The following is a 19,605-nucleotide window of genomic DNA, read 5'->3' as shown; positions in this document are numbered from 1 at the left end:
GCGGGTGCTGCCCTGACTCGTGGTGGGGAACGCGGGACCACCGGGGCAGGAGCGCGGAGGCGCGGCGCTGGACCCCCCTCACTCGGGAAGGGGTTGCGGCAGGTCTAAGGGGCCGTGTGGGGTGGTTTCCCCGGGGCAGGCGATGCGGGAGGAGCCGGCTCCGCCCGCCCATCCTTCTGTTCGCCCGTCTGTCCGTTCCCGTACCGGCAGCACCGGAGGGGGGCGTGGCCAACGGACGAAGCCACGCCCATTTCTCCGCCCACCCCGTTCGCTGGCCCCGCCCCAACCGTCTTCCCGCGGGGTGATGCGCGCGCGGCGCAGCCAATCAGAGCCGCGCGTGGTTTTCAAACCGGCGGCGCGCGGGCGGTGGCGGGGCCGGGCTGGGAACCAGGCCCGAGAGCAGCCCCGAGCCAACCGGGCCCTGAGCCCTCACCGGGAGCGGGCCTCGGATTGAGAGCAGCCGCAGCCGAGACCAAGGCCTGCAGCGGGGCCGGGCCATGGAGCGCGCCAAGACCCCCGCCGTGAGTGCGGGCCGGGGCCGGGGTTCGGTTTGGATGTTCCGGTGGGAGCAGCCCCGGGGAGGGTTTCCGAGGGGGCGGCGGGATCGGTGCGGTCCGCAGCGCTCCCGGTATGTCTGTACGTATGTATGTGTGTGTGGTGGGAGGGCGAGCTGCCGGTGCTGCCGCCGGTGACCCCCCCCGGTTCCCCGCCAGGCGCAGAGGCGGCCCCGGCGCACCCCGCTGCAGGAGCTGCAGATGCAGTCGGCCGCCGAGCGGACCAGCCTGACCCCTCTGCTCCGCCGGCTGCGGCTCAAGGTCAGTGTGCGGGCGATATCGAACGGGGAGGGCTGCGGTGTACCGAAACCGGCAGTGTTGCGGGGTTAGATGATGCTGGCACAACGGGAGGACTGGCGTGTTTCCTGGATTGCAGAAATGAGGAGACTGGGACAAACGGCTGCGGGGGTGCAGGGGGAAAGGGCCCTGACCCCCTTTTCCCCTAAAATATTCTGTAGGACCATGACTGCGCCACCCCAGTGTCCTGCGCCCGGGGCCCTCGCAGCAGCGTCACCGCGGTGCCTCGCACCCCAGGACCCCGGCGAAGCGCTACCCTGGGCCCCCCCAGCAGCACCACTTTGGAGTCCCCCAGGACCTCCTCCCGGGGCCTCAGGACTCCCATCGTTAAGCCTGGTGCCTCTGAGGCCCCCAGTAATGCCACCCTTATTCCTGGTGCTTTGGAGACCTCTAGCACCACCAGCACAGTGCCCCCTGGCAGTCCTATCTCAGTGTCCAGCATGCCAGAGCTCCCTGACAACACCGTGCCAGCCCCTCTGTGCAGTCCAGACCTGGGGCCCAGCACCCAGGGGCCCCCCAGCAGAACTGTGCCAGCCTCTGTGTGCAGCTCCAGCCCAGAGACCCCTGCCACCACCATGCCAGCCTCTGTGTGCAGCTCCATTCCGATGCCCAGCACCCCAGAGCCCCCTGACAACACCATGCCAGCCTCTGTGTGCAGTTCCATGCCGGTGCCCAGCATTCCAGAGCCCTCCAGCAGCACTGTGCCAGCCTCTGTGTGCAGCTCCAGCCCAGTGTCCAGCATCTCAGAGCCCCTCAGCAGCACCATGCCAGCCTCTGTGTGCAGCTCCATCTCAGTGCCCAGCACCCAGGAGCCCCCTGACAACACCATGCCAACCTCTGTGTGCAGCTCCATCCCGGTGCCCAGCGCCCCAGAGCCCTCCAGCAGCACTGTGCCAGCATCTGTGTGCAGCTCCATCCCGGTGCCCAGCACCCCAGAGCCTTCCAGCATCGTTCCAGTCCCCCTGTGCAGCTCCATCCCAGTGTCCAGCACCCCAGAGCCCTCCAGCAGCATCATTCCAGTCCCCCTGTGCAGCTCCATACAGGTGTCCAGCTCCCCAGAGCCCTCCAGGATCATTCCAGTCCCCCTTTGCAGCTCCTTCCTAGAATCCAGCACCCCAGAGTGCCCTGGCAACACTGTGCCAGTCTCCCTGTGCAGCTCCATCCCAGTGACCTTGGAGTCCCCTGGCAACACCACCCCACGGCTCCCCAATGTTATTAGCTCAGTGTCTTGCAACCCAACCTCTCCAGGCAGCTCTGCTCTACCTCCCTGCAGCTCTGGGTCCCCTGGCAATGCCAGCACAGCCTCCTGCACCCCAGGGCCCCCTGGCACCAGCTCCACTCCGCAGAAAGCTCCTTTCCAGGGGTGGCGAGCAGCACCTCCAGACTTTTCCTGCAGCTTTGGGGCCTCTGAGCCCTCATCTGCAAATGGGAGTGCTGATCCTCTGCCTTGCCAAGGCACCCCTGTGGGAGCCCAGTTCCCTGCCCCTGTCCCCCCAGAACAGAGCCCACCTGACCTCCCTCCCATTGAGACGAGTGGGTTGGAGCCCACTGGGCCAGAAGCCACTGTCATCCCTGTCACCTCTCCTGAATCAACCCTGGGTGGTGTGTCTTGGACCTTGCCACTGGTGTGGCTGGAGAAGACCCTCAACACCTCTTTCCTGGTGGAATCCCTTCGGCACAGCCTGCCCCTCCGCAAGCCACAGCAGGATGCCAGCAGCAGTGTCACCCCAGTGCCCACTGCAGCTGCTGGCACCAGCACAACCCCTGTGCCCACTGCGGCTGCGGTCACCAGCACAACCCCAGTGCCCACTGCGGCTGCGGTCACCAGCACAACTGTGCCCACTGCGGCTGCTGGCACCAGCACAACCCCTGTGCCCACTGCAGCGGCTGGCACCAGCACAACCCCTGTGCCCACTGCAGCGGCTGGCACCAGCACAACCCCTGTGCCCACTGCAGCGGCTGGCACCAGCACAACCCCTGTGCCCACTGCAGCGGCTGGCACCAGCACAACTCCTGTGCCCACTGCAGCGGCTGGCACCAGCACAACTCCTGTGCCCACCACAGCCATTGGAACCAGAATGACCCCAGTGCCCACTATGGCCACGGGCACCAGCATGACCCCAGTGCTCTCCATGGCCACTGGCACCTTCATGACACCTCAGGATGCGTGGGAGAGGAGCATGAACACATCCAGGGGAAGCCTGCCCTGTGCCAAGGACAGCGCTGCGGAAACAGACTCCCTGCTCTGGCAGTACGTATGAGGACATGCCCCCTTTGGATGGGGCTGTGGCACCTGGGGGCTGTGCTTGCCCTAAGCCCCTCTCTTTGTCCTCAGTTGTCCCCGGGAGCATCTGAAGACCCTGCCGCGGGCAGAGCTGGAGGGGAGGCTGGAGAGCACCCTCATCATCATCGAAGCCCTCTCACTGCAGCTGCGTGACTGGCAGAAGAGCCAGCGGCCGCAGCCTGGCGTGGGGCCGGCCAAGCAGAGGGACGCACTCACACAGACGGACACCACCCACCCTGAAGGGGTAAGAGTCCTCTCCGAGGCAATGCCACTCTGTCCCCCACAGCCTCGGTGCTGTGACAGTGTCCTTGTGCCGCTGGCAAGACGGTGACCCCGTCTGGGTTGGTGGAGTGGAAGTAAAGTGCGGCTGCTGCATCACGGCATCACGCGCCCGGTGCTGCATGATCACGCCCGGATCAACCCGCTGAGTCTGCTGGATTGGAACCCTCGTGAGGGGAAACATCCCTGGTGCACGTGGGGGGAAGGAGGGGAGTTGTCATGGCTGACCAGATCTCGCTGGCCCCACAGTGGAGTGGGGCTGGTGTGAAGCACCCTCTGCTCTGGTGGATGCCTTTGGGAGGAGATCTACTGGTGGCTCTGCCTCAAGCTGTGGAGGAAAAGAGAGGCTGGGCAGTGGCAGTGGGGAGTGGAGTGGGATCTGCAGCTGGAGCTGGGTGCCTGGTGGCTGTCACTGGTGATAAGTGTGCCAAATCTCAGCCATTCAGGGCACATGGTGCTGCCTGTGCCTGCTGCCATAACACCAGTGTCCTTGTCCCTTCCCCAGAGCACCTGGAGCAGCCAGAGCCTCCTGTTCCAGGGCCTCGTGGATGCTGCTTTTCGGAGCTTGCAGGATGAGCAGGGAGCCCTTGCACAGAAGGTGAGCGTCCCTCTGCTTCCCCTTTCCCCTGAGTTTTGGGAGACCTGTTGGCACACACAGCAGCTGGGCCTGGTGCCTCCCACAGCAGGAGCAGGAGAGGACCCTGGTGTCCCAGTGCCAGTCTGTTCTTGAGAGTGTTCCCAGCAAGGTGCAGAGCTGCCTGGAAGAGCGGGATGCCATCAGGCAGCAAGTGGATGAAGCCCTACAAGCCAAGGATCAGGTAAGGGGGCAGCTGTTGTGGGTTGGAGGCAGTCTCAGCTGTCCTCGTGCCTTTGGTGGGGCATCCTGCATCTCTGGGGATGAGGATCTCCCTGGCAACCCAGGGGAAGAAAATCTCAATGTGGAAGGCAAGAAGTGCTGTGTGATGGAGCTCTCTGGATGGTTTTTTGGCACGGGCTGTGCCCCCCTGGGAGCAGGAGTCCTGATGCAGGGATGGCTCCTGGGAGTTTCCCCTTGTATGACAGCGTGGCTGGAGCAGCATCCTCTCCTCTGCAGGGATATCTCTTCCTGGAGGCTTTCTGTGCCCATGCCAGTGCCCAGATCAGTGCCCGTGACCAGAGCCTGGCCTCCCAGCAAGAGCTGAGCACACTGCTGGCCCATGCCATCAACCTGCAGGTACTGAGTGTAGGGCTGGGCAAAGCTTTGGGGCTACCTCCAGCCACCCCACACTGCATCAGGGGCTGGAAGGGCATTGCCATCTCCTGAGCTTGGGTGATGCTCTGCGGTGGGCTTGGGGTGCACCAGAGTTTTCCTGGTGCTGCTGCTGCTGGGGAGTTTCTGAAAATTTGGCCTCAGGACTGGTTCTTGCCTCCCTTCGTGGCCATTAAGTGTGGCTTTTTCCACCACGGCAGTGCTGATTCATCCCTCCTACCCTACAGGCATCCCTGTCTGCCAAGACTCAGTCTTTCCGGGAATTCTTAGATATCACCTTTGAAAATCTGGAGAAGGAAAGGAGAGCCCTGGATGAGGAGGTGAGGAGTGTCCCGTGGGGGCTCAGCCCTTTGCTGCCCTGCCAGTGCTCTGGGTGCCTTGACCTGTCCTGGTCCACAGCAGGACAGTGCCACCAGTGCCATGGCAGTGCCCTGCTGAGCTCTGCCTGGTGCTGTGTCCCTTCCCAGAGGGAGCAGACGAGGGCCCTGGTGTCCCAGTCCCATGCCCTGTTGGAGCGTGTGCCCGGCAAGCTGAGGAGCTGCCTGGAGGAGCTGGCTGCCACACGGGAACAAGCAGAGGAAGCTCTTCAAGCCAAGGAGAAGGTACAGGGTACCTACAGGGTACCTACAAGGTACTGCCTCCTCTCAGTCCTGTGAGGTGTCTGAGGCATGGATGGGGTGATTTGGGGCACCCCTTGGTGTGAGAACATCCCATGGGGAAGAGCACCCCAAAGCAAGCACCATGTCTCCACAGGCATCCCACCAGCTGGAGAAGACCTTGGTGACCCTGCAGGACGCAGGGGCTCAGCTGGAGCAGCTGACAGTGGCCAACTCACACCTGGGCAAAGGTAGGGGTGGGTGATGAGGGGGCTGGAGCTGCCCCATCCCCACTGCCCCTGTCCCCTCTGGCTGACAACTCTGTCCCTGGCAGACCTGAACTCTGTGATGACAAATCTGGCCAGCGTGGAGCAGGAGCGGGATGCACTGCAGCAGGAGAACGAGAAGCAGCAGGAGGAGATGGCCCAGTGGGTTTGAGCCCTGATGTCCTGAGCCCCATCCCACCTCTGGCCCCCAAAGCACAGCACCCCCTGATCCCATCCCATCCCATCCCCTCAGGCTGGCGAAGGAGAGGAACTCCCTGCAGCAGGAGTGCAAGGAGCTGTGCCAGGAGCTGCGGGAGGCCACCGAGTGCCGGGAGGTAGGAGCTGCCTGACCTTGGCCACGCCGTCACGAGCTGCCCCCATCAGGGCCCCTCCGGGAAGGCTGGCAGATGGCCAGGACCGGGATTAGCCCTCCTACAGAGGGGGATGAGCTTGTGAGGGCGGGTTGACATCCCGCACGTAGCCGCAGCTTTTCATCCTGCCCGGCAGGGATTCCCAGGGAGGGGGCTGGGCAGCACTTAGAGATAATTTTCTTGGAGATAGTTTTCCCCTGCAGGCACAGAGCTGTCCCCTAGCCTTGTCCTATATGTCCCCAGTAAACTGGTTTGTAGGGTTTGGGCTGCTGGGATAAAGCTGCCCCTGATTAGAAACAGCAGCCTGAGGGCATGGGAGGGTCTGTGCTGGAGGTCCCAATGAGCCCCCTCCGGTCTCTGCTTGGCTGCTCAGGGCTGTGTCCCCTCACCCTCTTGCAGTTCCTGGATCAGGAGAACCAAATGTGCCGCACTCAGCTGCTGGAGGTGGAGGCCAGACTGAACTCCACACTGGCCACGCTGCAGGAGCGTGTCCTGCAGCACGAGGAGCTGATGGAGTCCCACCAACACCTGCGGTACTGCCCCACTCACTAGCTGCACTCAAACCCTTGTTTTTGGGAAATCAGGCCCTTTCTGGGCTGTCAGAGGGGGCATTTTGACCATGGTCACTGCTGCTCCAGCCAAGTGTGGTGGTCCAGGTGGGTGGGAGAGGACAGCAGATCCCATCTTAAGGGAAGCTGCCTAAACCTGTGGGATTTGCACCATTGTTTGTTCACGGTGAGAGGCAGGCATGTCCCCATCCCACACCAAGGAAGGGAAATGCTGCTTCTGCTGAGGCTGATGCCATCCCACAGAAAAGAGCAGGCTGCCCTCAGCAAGGAGCTGGACAGCACCAAGGCTGAGCTCCTCAGCTTGCAGACAAAGAGGAACAAAGTTTCTTGGTGCTCCACGGACATTATGGAGAGCAAGATGCGGTTGCAGGAGCTCGCTGACTGCCTTAAGGCTGCTCTGGAAGAGCAGGTAGGAGCCCTATGCTGGGGACAAGGACAACAGGATGGCCCAGGGCGGGTTCTACATGGCATAGCTTTGAGATCCTGTACTTGCTGGGGCAGTCACAAGCTGCACTCTGGTGCTGTCCTCTCCTTCCCCTCTGAAGGATGATGATGATGCTCCGTCGAGAAGCAAAGCCTGGACCCCAGGACCCCGGACCCCGGGCTGGCAGACCCCACGCCGTGCCTGGACCCCAGCGTGCCGCACCCCGGCCTTGCGCACCCCGGCGTGCCGAACCCCACACCACGCCAGCAGCTCCTTCGTGGGCAGCGTCCTGAAAGCCGTGGCAGGGAAAGGTGAGCTGGCACCCCCTCTCTGGGTTTTGGGGAGTCCCAGGATGGGGATTGCTCCCTCCTGTGCTGGGCGATGTGCAGGGCTGGGCACAGCCGCTGTCCTCTCCTCTCCTCTCGCCAGATGAAACCACCAGAAGTGGGAGTGCAGTTGCCAAGGAGAAACTTGCATCCGTGCCAAAGCCAATAGGTATTGGGGCTGTCACCCTGTCTGAGGCCCTGCTCTGAAGCTGCAGGGCTGCTGTGCAGGGGGATGAGCAGGCACACTTTCCTCTGTGTGCCCTGGGACTGATATTCCCTCTGCGTTGCTCACAAGGCTCTTTCCTGCCTGCAGATCCTGAGGACACTCTGCTGGAGAGCGTGAAGGAGCTGAGAGCTGTGGTCTCCAACCTTGCAGCACTGAGCTCTCGCATCCAGGAATTGGAGCAGAGCGAGTTCAGGGCACTGCAGATGGAGATGTGAGTTCAGCGTGGGCTCATGTCAAGGATTGGGCAGGGGCGTCACTGGGCATGGCCTCTCCTGCAGGCAGCCTGGTGGATCTGCCTCTTGCCTCAGCCTTGGATTAGACCTCTCCTGTCATGGCTAGATGGGCTTTTTCCAGCTGGCTGGGCTGGACCGGACCAGGTGTCTTCTTTCACCATGGGCCCAGGGGGAATGGCCAGGAGGGTGTTTGCTACCTGGTGCTGTGCTTGGCTGCAATCCCCACTCACCACCACTGTCCTCTCCCAGCTCTGACCTGCAGCTCCGCCTGGAGACAGTGACAGCTGAGAGCCAGGAGAAGGTGGATACCCAGGCTGCCACCATTGCCAAGCTGAACAAGGTGCTGAGGACCAAGCTTGAGGTGAGCCATAAGTGGGCCAGCGCTCACCCCAGGGCAGAGCCAAACTGGGACGGGCGCTGATCTAGGACATGGAGAAATCTGGTGATGCCCCATGGGTGCTCCTGGCTTGTCTGACCTCCTCAAACATGAGAAAACCTGCTCTGGGGTGCTGGGGGTGGCCAGGGCTGGGCACTGCCTGACCCTGCTTCTTCCTCCCTGTCAGAATGAGAAGGAGCTGCAGGACGTGGTGAAACAGCAGGAAGAGAAGCTGTTGCAACTCATCGACAAGAGTGGGGAAGTCATGGTGTGTGATGGGGGCATGGGTGAGCAGCACCCCGGGGGGCTGCTGGCCACAGGACCCCTCTCAGCATCCCCTTTTTACCTTGTAGAGGCTGAAGGCAGAAGTCTCTGAGCTGAAGCGCTTGCTCCAGCGTGCAGAGACAGAGGCCAAGGTGCTGTGGGAGGAAATGAGGGGCAAGGAGCACCAGGTGGACACTGCCTACATCCAGGAGCGGGTCATGCTGCGGCGGGAGGTGAGGCTGAGGACCTGCAGGGCTGAGGGCTCCTCCTGTCAGCCCAGCATGGACAAGGAGACCTCTTCAGACCTTGCTCCTCACATCCTGCCCCCCACTCCAGAGCTTTCCCCCACAGGGATGTCAGCACGGCTTGCTCCTTTTGCAGGTGGATAAACTGCGGCTGCTGCTCATGGAAAAAGAGAATGAAAATACACGGCTCACTGACAAGTACCTGGAGCAGGTATGGGGAGCCTCAAGGGGCTGCCCTGGCTCCAGTCATAGAATCTGAAGGGTTTGGGTTGGAAAGGGACCATAAAGGTCACCTAGTTCCAGCACTCCTGATGTAGGCAGATCCCTGCCCAAGCTTGGAGCAGAGTCCTGACCGGCATCTCCCACCACCACAGGTCCGAGGGCTGGAGATGAAGCTTCATCGTACCCAGAAAGTGCTGAAGACCCACGAGGAGACGCAGGGGAAGATAAAAGAGGTGAGATTTACTCATCATTGCTCACCCTTCCTGTGACTGAAACAACACCAACCCAAACACAATTGCTGCTGCTGTCCCCAGGTCCTGTTGGCTGTCCCTGAGGTGGCTGTGGGCTGCCCGGAGCTCCAGAGTCTGCTGTGCTATATGGGCCTGAAGCCAGCCAGTAAGGAAGCTGCTGAGCCGCTATAGCCTGTAGCCTGAAACCTTTCCTGTTGTTAATGTTGTAATTATTTATTGAATAAAGTTGTGTTGGCTTTTACCCCGCCTGCTGTGTGCATTCAGGAAGCTCCTGGTGCTGTGGGTGGGGACAACTTGTCCAGCCTGTGCCGGTTGCTCCTGTTCTGTCACGGGGCTGTGGGCACAGCTCCCTGCCACCCCAGGGCCTCTCCTTCTTGGCGGGGGACACATCCCCTCCTCCCTGCCACTGTTTGCTCTCAATAAGGGCCCGCGTTCCCCAGGCTCCCACCTTGTGGCCCCGGCAGCAGCCGGAGTGCCGGGGCTGAGCCAGCTTCCCTCCCCTGCTCCTCCTCCTGCCCTAGATTCCCTCCCTGCCCCGCTCTGCAGGGGCTCGTCTGGACCCTGCACCCCATCCTGGGGCTGCAGGCACGAGCCTGTTGCGTGGGAATTGTTCCAGAGGCTGGATCCCTCACCTCCTCCCAGCGATGGTTCTAGAGGCTGGATCCTGCAGCCCCAGCACAGGGCTGTGGGCACACGCCTGTTGCACGGGCATGTTTCCCCCTCCCAGCCTGGCTCCAGCACGCAGCATCCCCTGGCTCAGCCAGCACCGGGAGCTCAGCCAGCTCCTGCTCCCAACCCCCCTTGGTCCTCGCTGCTGCTTGGAGAGGGGGGTGCTCCCATAGGGGCTCCTCGGCTCCCAGCACAGCTCCAGCCCTCCCCTCCCTTCTTCCCTGCTGGGGCAGCTCCTGCGGGATCCCCCTCCCGGTGTTCCTGACCCCAAGGATGCTCCCCACCGCCATGGGGACCACGCGGCACCTCCCCTCCCCTGCGATGGCCCAAAATAGCAGCATTCCAACAAGTGCTCTGGTTTTTAATGGCCTCTTTCTCCTGCCCAAGGGGGATGGAAATCACCTTCCCCTGCCCTTTGCCACAGCCCTGCTGCTCGGTGTGGGGCAGCACTCGGGTGCGTGACACGCCTGGTGCTTGGCACCGATTTATTTACCAGGAAATTGAGGTGTTTGGGGCCGTGCCTCCATGCCCTGGGTGCGTGTGTGGCTCGTGGGGGAAGTAGCACTCGCTGCTCCCTGACCCTGCCTCACTCCCTGATCTGTGACCCCGCTGGGTCCAACCTCCCGAGGAGCGAGGCCGGCAGTGGGGGAGCCCGGCTCTGGGATTCAGGGAGATGTGCTCCCTTCCCTGGATTAGGGCCACGCAGGGTGGCTGAGCCTCCTTTTACGGCGGGATTCGGCACAGCGGGGCCCTGGCAGCCATCCCCGTGAGGCCAGTGGGGACACTGGTATTGTCCCTGTGCTGGCTGCGGATGGTTTTTGAGGGGGGGTTGGTCTCCTGTGAATGTCCCCACCCTGCCCTGGAGGGTCTGGGGCTCAGTGCTGCTGGCCCCTGGGCACAGAGGTGACCCACACGGAGTATCCTGCACAGTTACAGTGACCCCAGCCTGGGCGTGGGACAAGGGGGTATCTGGCCCAGAGGTGATGAAGGGAATCATCTCCGGTTTTACATAACAATGGAAATAAGGGGCCACAGCCTGGTGGTGGCACGGGAGGGTCACTGTCCTTAGCCGGCAGTGGCAATAGGGGGATACAGCAGGGTCCCCAGCAGCTGCAGAGGGGTGTCAGAGGTTCCTGCCCATAACCAACCAGGGGCGGTGGGACACAGGGGTCTCCAGCAGCAACTGGAGATTGCACACTGGACTGCCTGGGTAGCATGGGGGGAGCCTTCCCATGACGAGGGGTGACTCAGCTATGTCCCTGGGCGGCGGCAGGGGGGGCACAGAGGGGTCCCCGTCACCAGCAAGACGTCGCAGAGCGGTGATACAGTGGAGACCCCAGGCTGGCATTGTCACCTTAGGGTCGCCAGGAGTGCGGGGGTTGTAGCCGGCAGAGGGGCACGACCCCGGCGGGGAGGGGGGTGCTGTGGCCGGGGGGGCCGCGGGCGGTGGCGGGGGCGGGCCGGGGCGGGGCGGGGGGCCGGTCCTGCCCGGTGCCGCCCCGCCGGTCACGTAGCTCTGCGGCACCGCAGCCACATTTACCGCGGGGCCGGAGCGCGCAGCCCGCAGTCCGTGCTCGTCGCCGCCGCCCTACACGGTACGGGGGAGCCGGGGGTCGGGGAGAGCCGGGGGGACAGCCGGGGGGTCCCGGCGGCGGGAGCCGGCAGCCTCGCCGAGCCCCCCGGGTGTCTCCGTGTGACATCCCGAGGGTTGGTCCGCGCTGGGGGGCTCCAGGGTAGAGAGACCCCCGGGCATGGGGGTACTGGGGGCTTGGGGGGACCCAGGATACTCGTCTTGCGCTGGAGGAGCTCGAGTTTTACGGTGCCGGCCGGGGGATCGAGCGCTCCGGCTCCTGGGGGCATCACTGGCCCCGCGACGGCGCCAGCCCCGGGGTACCGCCGTCCTTGGAGTACCCCACACTTTGGGTACCTCCATCCGCGGGTTGTGCCGCCCTGGGCCCGCTCCATCCCCCATTCCCGGGCTATTTCCGCCCCACCCGGTATCCCCATCCCGTGTTATCGTCATCGCCCGCGTAACCTCCCCGCGGGTTATTCCCGACTACGGAGTATCTCCGTCTCCGGGGTACCCCAAAACTCGGCTAACTCCAGACTCAGGTAGTGCCTCTCTGCGGTTTCTCTTTTCTCTCTTCGCGGAGTATTTCCGCCCCCTCGGGACCCCCCGTCCCCGGGCTGTTTCCATTCCTCGCGGGGTGTTCCCATCCCCGGGGTACCCCCATCCCGGTCCCCTCGTGTCCTGCGCGGGTCCCCGCGGAGCTGCGCTCCCTCAAGATGGCTGGGCTGGGGGCGGGCTGGCAGGCAGCAAAATGGCTGGGAGCTGCCCGGCATCCTCCACGATCCCTGCCACGAGGCTTACACAACGTGCCCTGGCCGGTGGGGTCGGTCTGCCAGCCCCGTGGGGGTCCCCGCTCTCCGGGGAAGGGGCTACGTGCGGTTTCGGGGTGTCGCCTCGGTGGTGCGTGACTCAGTCCCCGTCCGCTCGCAGCCACCGCCACCATGACGCACCAACACCCCGCGCTGACGGCCGAGCAGAAGAAGGAGCTGTCGGACATCGCGCTGAGGATCGTGGCCCCGGGGAAGGGCATCCTGGCAGCCGATGAGTCCGTAGGTCAGTTTAGGGGGGGTAAATCTGTCCCGCCACCCCTTTTTCCCACGCCGGATGGAGGCTGACGAGGGTGCTGGGTGCCTGCAGGGAGCATGGCCAAGCGCCTCAACCAGATTGGGGTGGAAAACACGGAGGAGAACCGCCGCCTGTACCGCCAGATCCTCTTCAGCGCCGACAGCCGGGTGAAGAAATGCATCGGGGGCGTCATCTTCTTTCACGAGACCATGTACCAGAAGGCTGATGACGGCACCCCCTTCGTCCAGATGATCAAGGACAAGGGCATCGTTGTGGGCATCAAGGTGTGGGGGGTGTCCTGGTGGGTTTGTAGGGTGCTGAGGGTGCTTGGAGGGTGCTGATGAGGCTCAGCGCCGCCTTCCTCTCATTCCACAGGTGGACAAGGGTGTTGTGCCTCTGGCTGGGACCGATGGCGAGACCACCACGCAGGGTAGGTGTAGCAGGGGCTGTGGGGGTTTGGGGCTGCAGGGTTTGGGTCTGTAGGGTTTGGGGTCGTGGGCTTTGTGGCTGTGGGGCTGACATGCTGCCCCACAGGTCTGGATGGGCTGTGGGAGCGCTGTGCCCAGTACAAGAAGGACGGGGCAGACTTTGCCAAGTGGCGCTGTGTGCTGAAGATCAGTGAGCACACTCCCTCTGCACTTGCCATCATGGAGAATGCCAACGTCCTGGCCCGCTATGCCAGCATCTGCCAGCAGGTATGTGCCTGCTGCCATCGCCCCACAGGGTGGACAGTCACCTGTAGGATGGGTATTGGCTTGTGTGGGCAGGTATTGCCCCATGGGGGTGGGCACAGATCTGTGAGGCTCAGCACTGCGCCTGTGCAGTGGTGATGATCCCTGAGGATCATCCCCAGCGGCTGGACGTGACCCTTGTGTTGGGTAACACCTCACGTGGGTGGACATGGGGCACTGCCCTGTGGCATGGGCATCACCCACAGGGTCAGGTGCCAATCCATGGGGCCAGGGGTTGCTACGTGCACCTCACAAACATGGACATTAGTCCATAGGGCTGAGAACTGACCCTCCCAGCTTGGGCATCCCCCCATGGGGCTGGGTGTCACTGCCAAGGGGGGCATTGAGCCTCGGGGCTGAGCATCGCTCTGCAGGTCTGGGCATTGTCCCACGTAGCCATGGGGCTGAGGGATGCCCAGGGACATCACTGTAATGGCATCTGTCTGTCCTGCTGTTTGCAGAATGGCATCGTGCCCATCGTGGAGCCAGAGATCCTGCCTGATGGTGACCACGATCTCAAGCGGTGCCAGTATGTGACGGAGAAGGTGAGTGATGTGGTGGCAGCAGGGTGGGCACCGTGTTGTGCCGTGCCATGCCATGGGACACCACACTGCCTGTCCTCCCCAGGTGCTGGCAGCTGTCTACAAGGCGCTGAGTGACCACCACGTCTACCTGGAGGGGACCCTGCTGAAGCCCAACATGGTGACCCCTGGGCACTCCTGCCCCACCAAGTACAGCCCTGAGGAGATCGCCATGGCCACTGTCACTGCTCTGCGCCGCACCGTGCCCCCAGCCGTGCCAGGTACTGCCCTTGGCATGTGGCAGAGACCAGGAGAGCACAGACCCTGTGTCCCCTCCATGCCATAACCCCGCTCTCCACAGGTGTCACCTTCCTGTCTGGGGGTCAGAGTGAGGAGGAGGCTTCCATCAACCTCAACGCCATCAACACGTGCCCGCTGGTGCGGCCATGGGCCCTGACCTTCTCCTACGGGCGGGCGCTGCAGGCGTCGGCGCTCAGCGCCTGGCGCGGGCAGAGGGACAACGCCGACGCTGCCACCGAGGAGTTTGTCAAGCGTGCAGAGGTGATGGGGGTGGCCCTCCTGGGAGGGGAGTGCCAAGGGCTGGGCTGGAGGGGACACCGATGGCTCTGTGCCCTCCCACAGATGGGAGGAGGAGTGGCTGAGGACCATGTCCCACAGGCTGGGAGAAAACACTAAGGGCTCTGCCCCTGAGGGATGCTATGGTCCCCATGGAAGGGACACAGTACCGTCCCTGGGCGGGGGACAGTGAGAGCTCTTCCCATAGGGGAAATGAGGGATGCCAAGGGCCACATCCCTGGGCTCTGCTCCCCAGGTGTCCCCATGAGCTGGGGGACCCTGAAAGCTGTGTCCCCATGAGCTGGGGAACCCTGAAAGCTGTGTCCCCATGAGCTGGGGGACCCTGAAAGCTGTGTCCCCAGTGACTTGGGGACCTTGAGTGACACCCTGGCGTGACCACTGACCTTTCCTTCCCCCCGCAGGTGAACGGGCTGGCAGCGCTGGGCAAGTACGAGGGCAGCGGGGACGACTCGGGGGCCGCCGGGCAGTCCCTCTACGTGGCCAACCACGCGTACTGAGCCCCGGCCGGGCACCCCACCGGCCCCGGCCCCCGCCCCGGCCCCCTCCCCGCCACCGCTCACACCCCGCTTCCACCCCAGCCACCCAGGGGAGCCGCCACGCGGGGAGGGGAAGGGGGGAGCGCCCCGCGGGATGTCCGCAGATGGAATGAGGGCTCCGGCTCAGCCGGGCCCTGGGGGGGAGCCACCCGGGTGCCCCTTTGGCCGGGGGCTCCGGCCGGGCCGTGAGGGGAGGAGGGCAGGCCGCGTGGGGGGCAGGAGGGGAGGCCTGGGGGTGCCCCTGCCCTGCCGTAGCTTTGCAGTCCTGGTCGCTGCCGCCCTTGGGGCGCCTGTGTTGTGTTCGCCGTGTGCACCCCGTGTACCAAATAGCCTAACAACGAATAAATGGTAGAGACAGCGCTGTGCCGCCTCTTTCCTCGCCGCGGGGCACCCGGGAGCTCATGGCCTCCACCCTCCGCCCCGCTCCGGGCATCACCGATCATAAGTTGTGATCACTTATGCAATGAGCTGTGCTGGGTCTCAGCCCGCCCGTACACATCGTGAGGCCTTGTGGGCTTGGCAGGGGGTGGGTGGGATCCCCCGAAGGGCGAAAGGGCGGGTGAGAGTTCCTGTCCCCCCTCTCCATGTCCCGGTCCCGGTACTCGGGCACTGCCCCGGTGCCGGCCGCGGCGCCGCCACGTGTTCCTCCTCGGCACTCGTAGAGGTCAAGGCCCGCCTCCTCCCTGCCAGAACGCCCTCTGATTGGTTCCGCTGCCCACCCGTCTGTGCCACCGCGCGGCGCACGCCGCGCCCATTGGCTGCCTCATGTATTGTGAGCGCTGGTTGGCTGGGCCGGCGGAGAGCACGGCCTCAGCTGCTGAGCCAGGAAGTGAAGATGGCGGCGGCGGCGGCGGCGATTGCGGCGGATGAGGCAGGTACTGGCGGGTTTGGATGCTCGGTGTTGGTTCGCTGTCTCCCGGCTCCACGACCCCGCTCCCCGGGGAGCCGAGCCGGTGCTGAGCGCTGTCCCCGCAGAGCGGGCGCGGGGCCGGCGCGCCGCCCTGTCCTTCGCGACCATCGCCGTGGTGCTGGGGCTGCCGCTGTGGTGGAAAACGACCGAGACGTACCGCGCTGCCCTGCCCTACGGGGACATCGATGGGCTCTCCCAGCAGCCGGTGAGCGCCGGGCGGGCCCGGGGGCGGCGGGTCTGGGGGCTCGGCAGCCCGAGCTGACGCTGCCCCCGTGCAGGTTCAGCTGGTGGTGCCCATGGCCGTGGTCTTCAGCCCGGGGTCGGTGCCTGGGGACCTGCCGAGGCCGCTGCCCTTCAGGGACGTGCAGGAGATGGAGATCTCCGTGAACTGTGAGAGACCCCCTTGTCTGTTCCTGCCCTGTCCTTTCCTGGGGGTCTGAACCTTCCGGCAGCCCGGAGCTCCCAGGACCCCAAGCCCCACTCACCAGCATCATCCTGCCCTGAGCTGGCAGTGCCGGGAGCAGGGGGTGGGACAATCTGGGGACTGTCCCAGGGTGCTGCAGGGAAGGGACCAGCTCCATAGCCTGGGGGTGATGGAGCCCTCAGAGAGTGGGATGTGTCTGGCTGGTCCACACCAGTGATGCTACATCCCATAGTGGTTCACTCCACTGGCACCCAAAGGACCTCGTGCCGTGTGTATCCCTGCCGTTGTCCCTTGTCCCTGTGAGCACCAGGCTCCTGTGAGGGGATCAGTAGATGCACTCAGGTTTTCTACCCCTGCAGTGAGAACCAGTGTCACGTCCCGCTATGAGATGCACTATCGCAGCACCACGGGTCAGGAGGAGGCAGCACTGGCTGCGGCGACTGCACGAGGTATTGGAGAAGGGAATTGCTGGGGAGCTCCTTTTCCTGAGGCTGGCTGAGCAGAGAACACTTGGTCTCAGATTGAGACAGGGATTGGAGTGAAATTCCCAACTCTGCCAGTGCTTCCATCTTCCCCAGAGGCTGATGCTGCTCTGCACCCACTGCAGGACACCACCTTGGGCTCTCTGACCATGTATGTGGTCCCTGAAACCTCCTCTCTCCTGCCTCAGGTAGGGAGCAGCACCCTGTGGTGCCAGCCTCTGCGTGCTTCACCCTTTGAGAGGTGGCACGTGTCACAGGTGGCTGTCACAGGTGGCACTGTGTGCTGCTCCCAGCCCTCACCCCGTGCCACCCCCAGGGCATCAATGTCTACGTGGGGAAGCACCGCAGCGCCCTGGTGAGGGCTGTGGGGAGCCTGGCTGCCCTGCAGGCCCGGCTCCGGGAGGTGACACAGGTGATGTCCTTCACGGCCACCTCCATCGCCGCCGCCCTCTCGGACCGTGTTCCCGACGGCCGGCTCAGCCCCGACGCACGGCGGGACCTGAAATCCAGCCTGGGTAGGGATGTGCCCCCCAGCCCTGTTCCCTGACCTCGGGAAAGCCTTCTGCTCCTGGGGAGCATCCCCTTCCTGCTCTGCTTGTAGCATCCCTGGGTGTCTTCTGGGCTAACAGACCCCTTTGCCTGTAGCAGTTGTTCTAGGGCTGAGGTTGCTCTGTTGGTGTCACCCCACACTGGCGTGGGCCAGGGAGGAGGGGACAGGCCCTGCTGCTCTTGGGAGCTCTGTCATGGCCTCGGAGGCTCACAGGCTGTGGGTTCTTGCAGGGTATGAGATCACCTTCAGCCTGCTGAACCCTGACCCCAAGTCCCACACCGTGGACTGGGACATTGAGGGGGCTGTGAACCGCTACGTGAAGCCCGTCCTGGACAAACTGAGCTTGGTGGCCAACTTTTCTGTGGATTCACAGGTGAGAGCTGGGAGAGATGGTGGGGAAAGCCCTGCCCTGACCTCCCTGGGATGCACTTCTCTGCCAACAACGTGTCCCTTGTGTGCCTGCAGATCCTGTACTACGCTGTCCTAGGGGTGACACCACGCTATGACAAGGAGACCTCCAGCTTCCTCCTGAGTGCTCACAGCCTCCCACACGTCATCAACCCCGTGGAGGCCCGGCTGGGTGAGCACCCTGCTTGTGGGATCTGTCTTGTGACACTGTGGCTCCCTTTCCCCTCAGCCCATGTGAGAGCTGCTGGGGTGGCTGTGAAGGAGGAGCTGGGCTGTGGGCTGCTCTTGCTGTCCCTGCCAGCCACAAGAGCTCTGTGACTCTGTCCTACTGCAGGCTCCAGTGCTGCCTCACTCTACCCTGTGCTGAACTTCCTGCTGTATGTGCCGGAGCGCTCCCACTCCCCTCTGTACATCCAGGATAAGGATGGAGCCCCAGTGAGCACCAACGCCTTCCACAGCCCTCGCTGGGGTGGCATCATGGTATGGGAACCACGGGGGTGGTGGCAGTGCTGGGACAAGCTGGTGGCTCCCCGTTCCCAAATGGTGGCCCTGAGGCCCTGGCTATGCCTCACTGACACGTTCTCCTGCAGGTTTACAACGTTGAAGCCCCTGCTTCCCCCCAAGCCTCCCTCCCTCTGCATGTGGATGTGGACATGACACGAGTGATGGAGGTTTTCCTGGCCCAGCTCCGGTGAGGATCTGCTCTTCCCTCCCCAGGCCTCTGTGGAAATCAGTGGGGTCAGAACAGGCTGTACCCAAACAGCTTGTTCACTCCTCCCTCTGTGGCCTCTTTGTGGCCTTGGAGGTGCTGGCTACTGGCCATCACTGCTCTGTGGCCAGGGCTGCTGGCACATCTCCCATCTCCTCAGGTAGGAGGCTTGGCTTGTCATGCCACACATCCAAGAGGTAATTAGGCAGGACTGGGACTAAACACAACAGGGAAGAAGAGCAGGGAGCTCATGGGAATGCAGGTTTGTGATGTTGAGCTGAGACCATCCCTTCTACTCCCAGGTTACTCTTTGGGCTGTCTCGGGAAGAGGTGCCCCCTGAGTTCCTGCTGGAAGGCCCAGGGAATGAGGGGCTGGCTGACTGGGAGCTGGACCACCTGCTGTGGGCCCACACTGTGGAGAACATTGCCACCGTGTCCACCACCCTGACCTCGCTGGCCCAGCTCCTGGACAAGATCGGGAACATCGTCATCAAGGATGATGTTGCCTCTGAGGTAGGGCTGGGGCACCCTGAGCTGGGGAGCAGAGGGGGCTGAGTGTCCCTGTTGCCCTCCCTGGCCAGGGACTGACCCTTGGTGTTGTTCCCACAGGTGTACCGGGCCGTGGCCTCAGTCCAGAGCGCTGTGACCAAGCTGTCCCTGGGCCACCTGCACGCAGCTTTCCAGGCCAGCAAGGAGGCTGTCACCTCCTCAGAGAGGGCCTTCTTTGACCCATCTCTCCTCCACCTCCTCTACTTCCCTGATGACCAGAAATTTGCCATCTACATCCCTCTCTTCTTGCCCATGGCAGTCCCAATTCTCCTGTCCCTGGCCAAGATTGTCCGGGAGACCAGGCTGCGTAAGAAGGAGCCCACCAAGATGGACTGAGCGAGGCTTGGGGCTGTCCCCACCTTGTGGGGTGGTGTTGTCACAGACTCATGGCCCAGAAAGGCACCCCAGGGCCAGACCTGGCTGCTTGGCTTGGGTGTGCCATGGCCAGGATGCAGGAGTGGGAAAAGAGGCTGCTATGGGAGGTGGGAAGGGGTCTCAATTTGGGTGCTGAGCCCTCCTGCACCCACAGAGGCAGAGAGGGGTGGGAGGGTGCTGCCTTTGTGCACCCTCAGCCTGGTGCTGTTCTCAGGAGAAGCTGCTGTGTAAATAAAGAACCCCCTGTTCTGTGGGGGGCTGATGTGGGGCTGTGTGAACCTCCTTTAGCCTTCTGTGGGGTCCCTATTGCCCTGCCTTGGCCCAGCTTTCCTGTCCCCGCTCCATTGCTTCTGTCTTACGGATATTCAGCCAAAAATACTGAGTTGGGGAGGGGGGGACAGTTCCTGGAGGGCAGTTCTTGGAGCCCATCCCCTCCATGGGCACAGAGCCCCCGGGGACAGCCCACCTTAGCGGGGT

At 63.4% G+C, this 19,605-nt stretch overlaps 3 protein-coding genes across 3 annotated transcripts; all 3 read left to right on the top strand.

Moving 5' to 3' along the window:
- The first annotated feature begins 2,834 nt into the window (after positions 1–2,834).
- Positions 2,835–9,273, top strand: SPAG5 (sperm associated antigen 5). The gene is made up of 21 exons (XM_066333340.1): positions 2,835–3,102; positions 3,187–3,379; positions 3,920–4,012; positions 4,098–4,232; positions 4,508–4,627; positions 4,891–4,983; positions 5,131–5,265; positions 5,417–5,510; positions 5,594–5,687; positions 5,779–5,860; positions 6,296–6,429; positions 6,709–6,874; positions 7,011–7,200; positions 7,319–7,384; positions 7,529–7,652; positions 7,924–8,035; positions 8,238–8,318; positions 8,404–8,547; positions 8,696–8,770; positions 8,934–9,014; positions 9,096–9,273. Exons 1-21 carry the CDS (start codon positions 2,930–2,932, stop codon positions 9,201–9,203), a joined length of 2,493 nt encoding a protein of 830 aa, XP_066189437.1. The 5' UTR covers positions 2,835–2,929; the 3' UTR covers positions 9,204–9,273.
- Positions 9,274–11,204: 1,931 nt separating this feature from the next.
- On the top strand, positions 11,205–15,079 carry ALDOC (aldolase, fructose-bisphosphate C). The gene is made up of 9 exons (XM_066333339.1): positions 11,205–11,296; positions 12,202–12,324; positions 12,409–12,620; positions 12,712–12,766; positions 12,871–13,031; positions 13,529–13,612; positions 13,695–13,869; positions 13,950–14,149; positions 14,587–15,079. The coding sequence occupies exons 2-9, from the start codon at positions 12,213–12,215 to the stop codon at positions 14,680–14,682; spliced, it is 1,095 nt and encodes a 364-aa protein (XP_066189436.1). The 5' UTR covers positions 11,205–11,296; positions 12,202–12,212; the 3' UTR covers positions 14,683–15,079.
- A 453-nt stretch (positions 15,080–15,532) lies between these two features.
- PIGS (phosphatidylinositol glycan anchor biosynthesis class S) lies at positions 15,533–19,396 on the top strand. Its single transcript, XM_066333338.1, has 12 exons — positions 15,533–15,596; positions 15,697–15,836; positions 15,910–16,021; positions 16,415–16,504; positions 16,634–16,725; positions 16,854–17,052; positions 17,318–17,460; positions 17,553–17,667; positions 17,830–17,975; positions 18,086–18,186; positions 18,507–18,717; positions 18,814–19,396. The coding sequence occupies exons 1-12, from the start codon at positions 15,557–15,559 to the stop codon at positions 19,087–19,089; spliced, it is 1,665 nt and encodes a 554-aa protein (XP_066189435.1). The 5' UTR covers positions 15,533–15,556; the 3' UTR covers positions 19,090–19,396.
- The last annotated feature ends 209 nt before the right edge of the window (positions 19,397–19,605 follow it).

The sequence above is a fragment of the Sylvia atricapilla genome, chromosome 20 (genome assembly GCF_009819655.1).
Source record: "Sylvia atricapilla isolate bSylAtr1 chromosome 20, bSylAtr1.pri, whole genome shotgun sequence".
Taxonomy (NCBI): Eukaryota; Metazoa; Chordata; class Aves; order Passeriformes; family Sylviidae; genus Sylvia; species Sylvia atricapilla.
This window is presented reverse-complemented; position numbering and strand designations above follow the sequence as displayed.

Bases quoted from the DNA above. Each gene is read 5' to 3' on its own strand.
- SPAG5 (XM_066333340.1), top strand. From the start codon at position 2,930: ATGACCCCAGTGCCCACTATGGCCACGGGCACCAGCATGACCCCAGTG. The intron at 4,233-4,507 runs GTAAGGGGGCAG...TCTCCTCTGCAG, and splicing joins CCCTACAAGCCAAGGATCAG to GGATATCTCTTCCTGGAGGC. The intron at 5,266-5,416 runs GTACAGGGTACC...ATGTCTCCACAG, and splicing joins CTCTTCAAGCCAAGGAGAAG to GCATCCCACCAGCTGGAGAA.
- ALDOC (XM_066333339.1), top strand. From the start codon at position 12,213: ATGACGCACCAACACCCCGCGCTGACGGCCGAGCAGAAGAAGGAGCTG. The intron at 12,767-12,870 runs GTAGGTGTAGCA...GCTGCCCCACAG, and splicing joins TGGCGAGACCACCACGCAGG to GTCTGGATGGGCTGTGGGAG. The intron at 13,613-13,694 runs GTGAGTGATGTG...TGTCCTCCCCAG, and splicing joins GCCAGTATGTGACGGAGAAG to GTGCTGGCAGCTGTCTACAA.
- PIGS (XM_066333338.1), top strand. From the start codon at position 15,557: ATGGCGGCGGCGGCGGCGGCGATTGCGGCGGATGAGGCAG. The intron at 16,022-16,414 runs GTGAGAGACCCC...CTACCCCTGCAG, and splicing joins GATGGAGATCTCCGTGAACT to TGAGAACCAGTGTCACGTCC. The intron at 17,668-17,829 runs GTGAGCACCCTG...GTCCTACTGCAG, and splicing joins CCCCGTGGAGGCCCGGCTGG to GCTCCAGTGCTGCCTCACTC.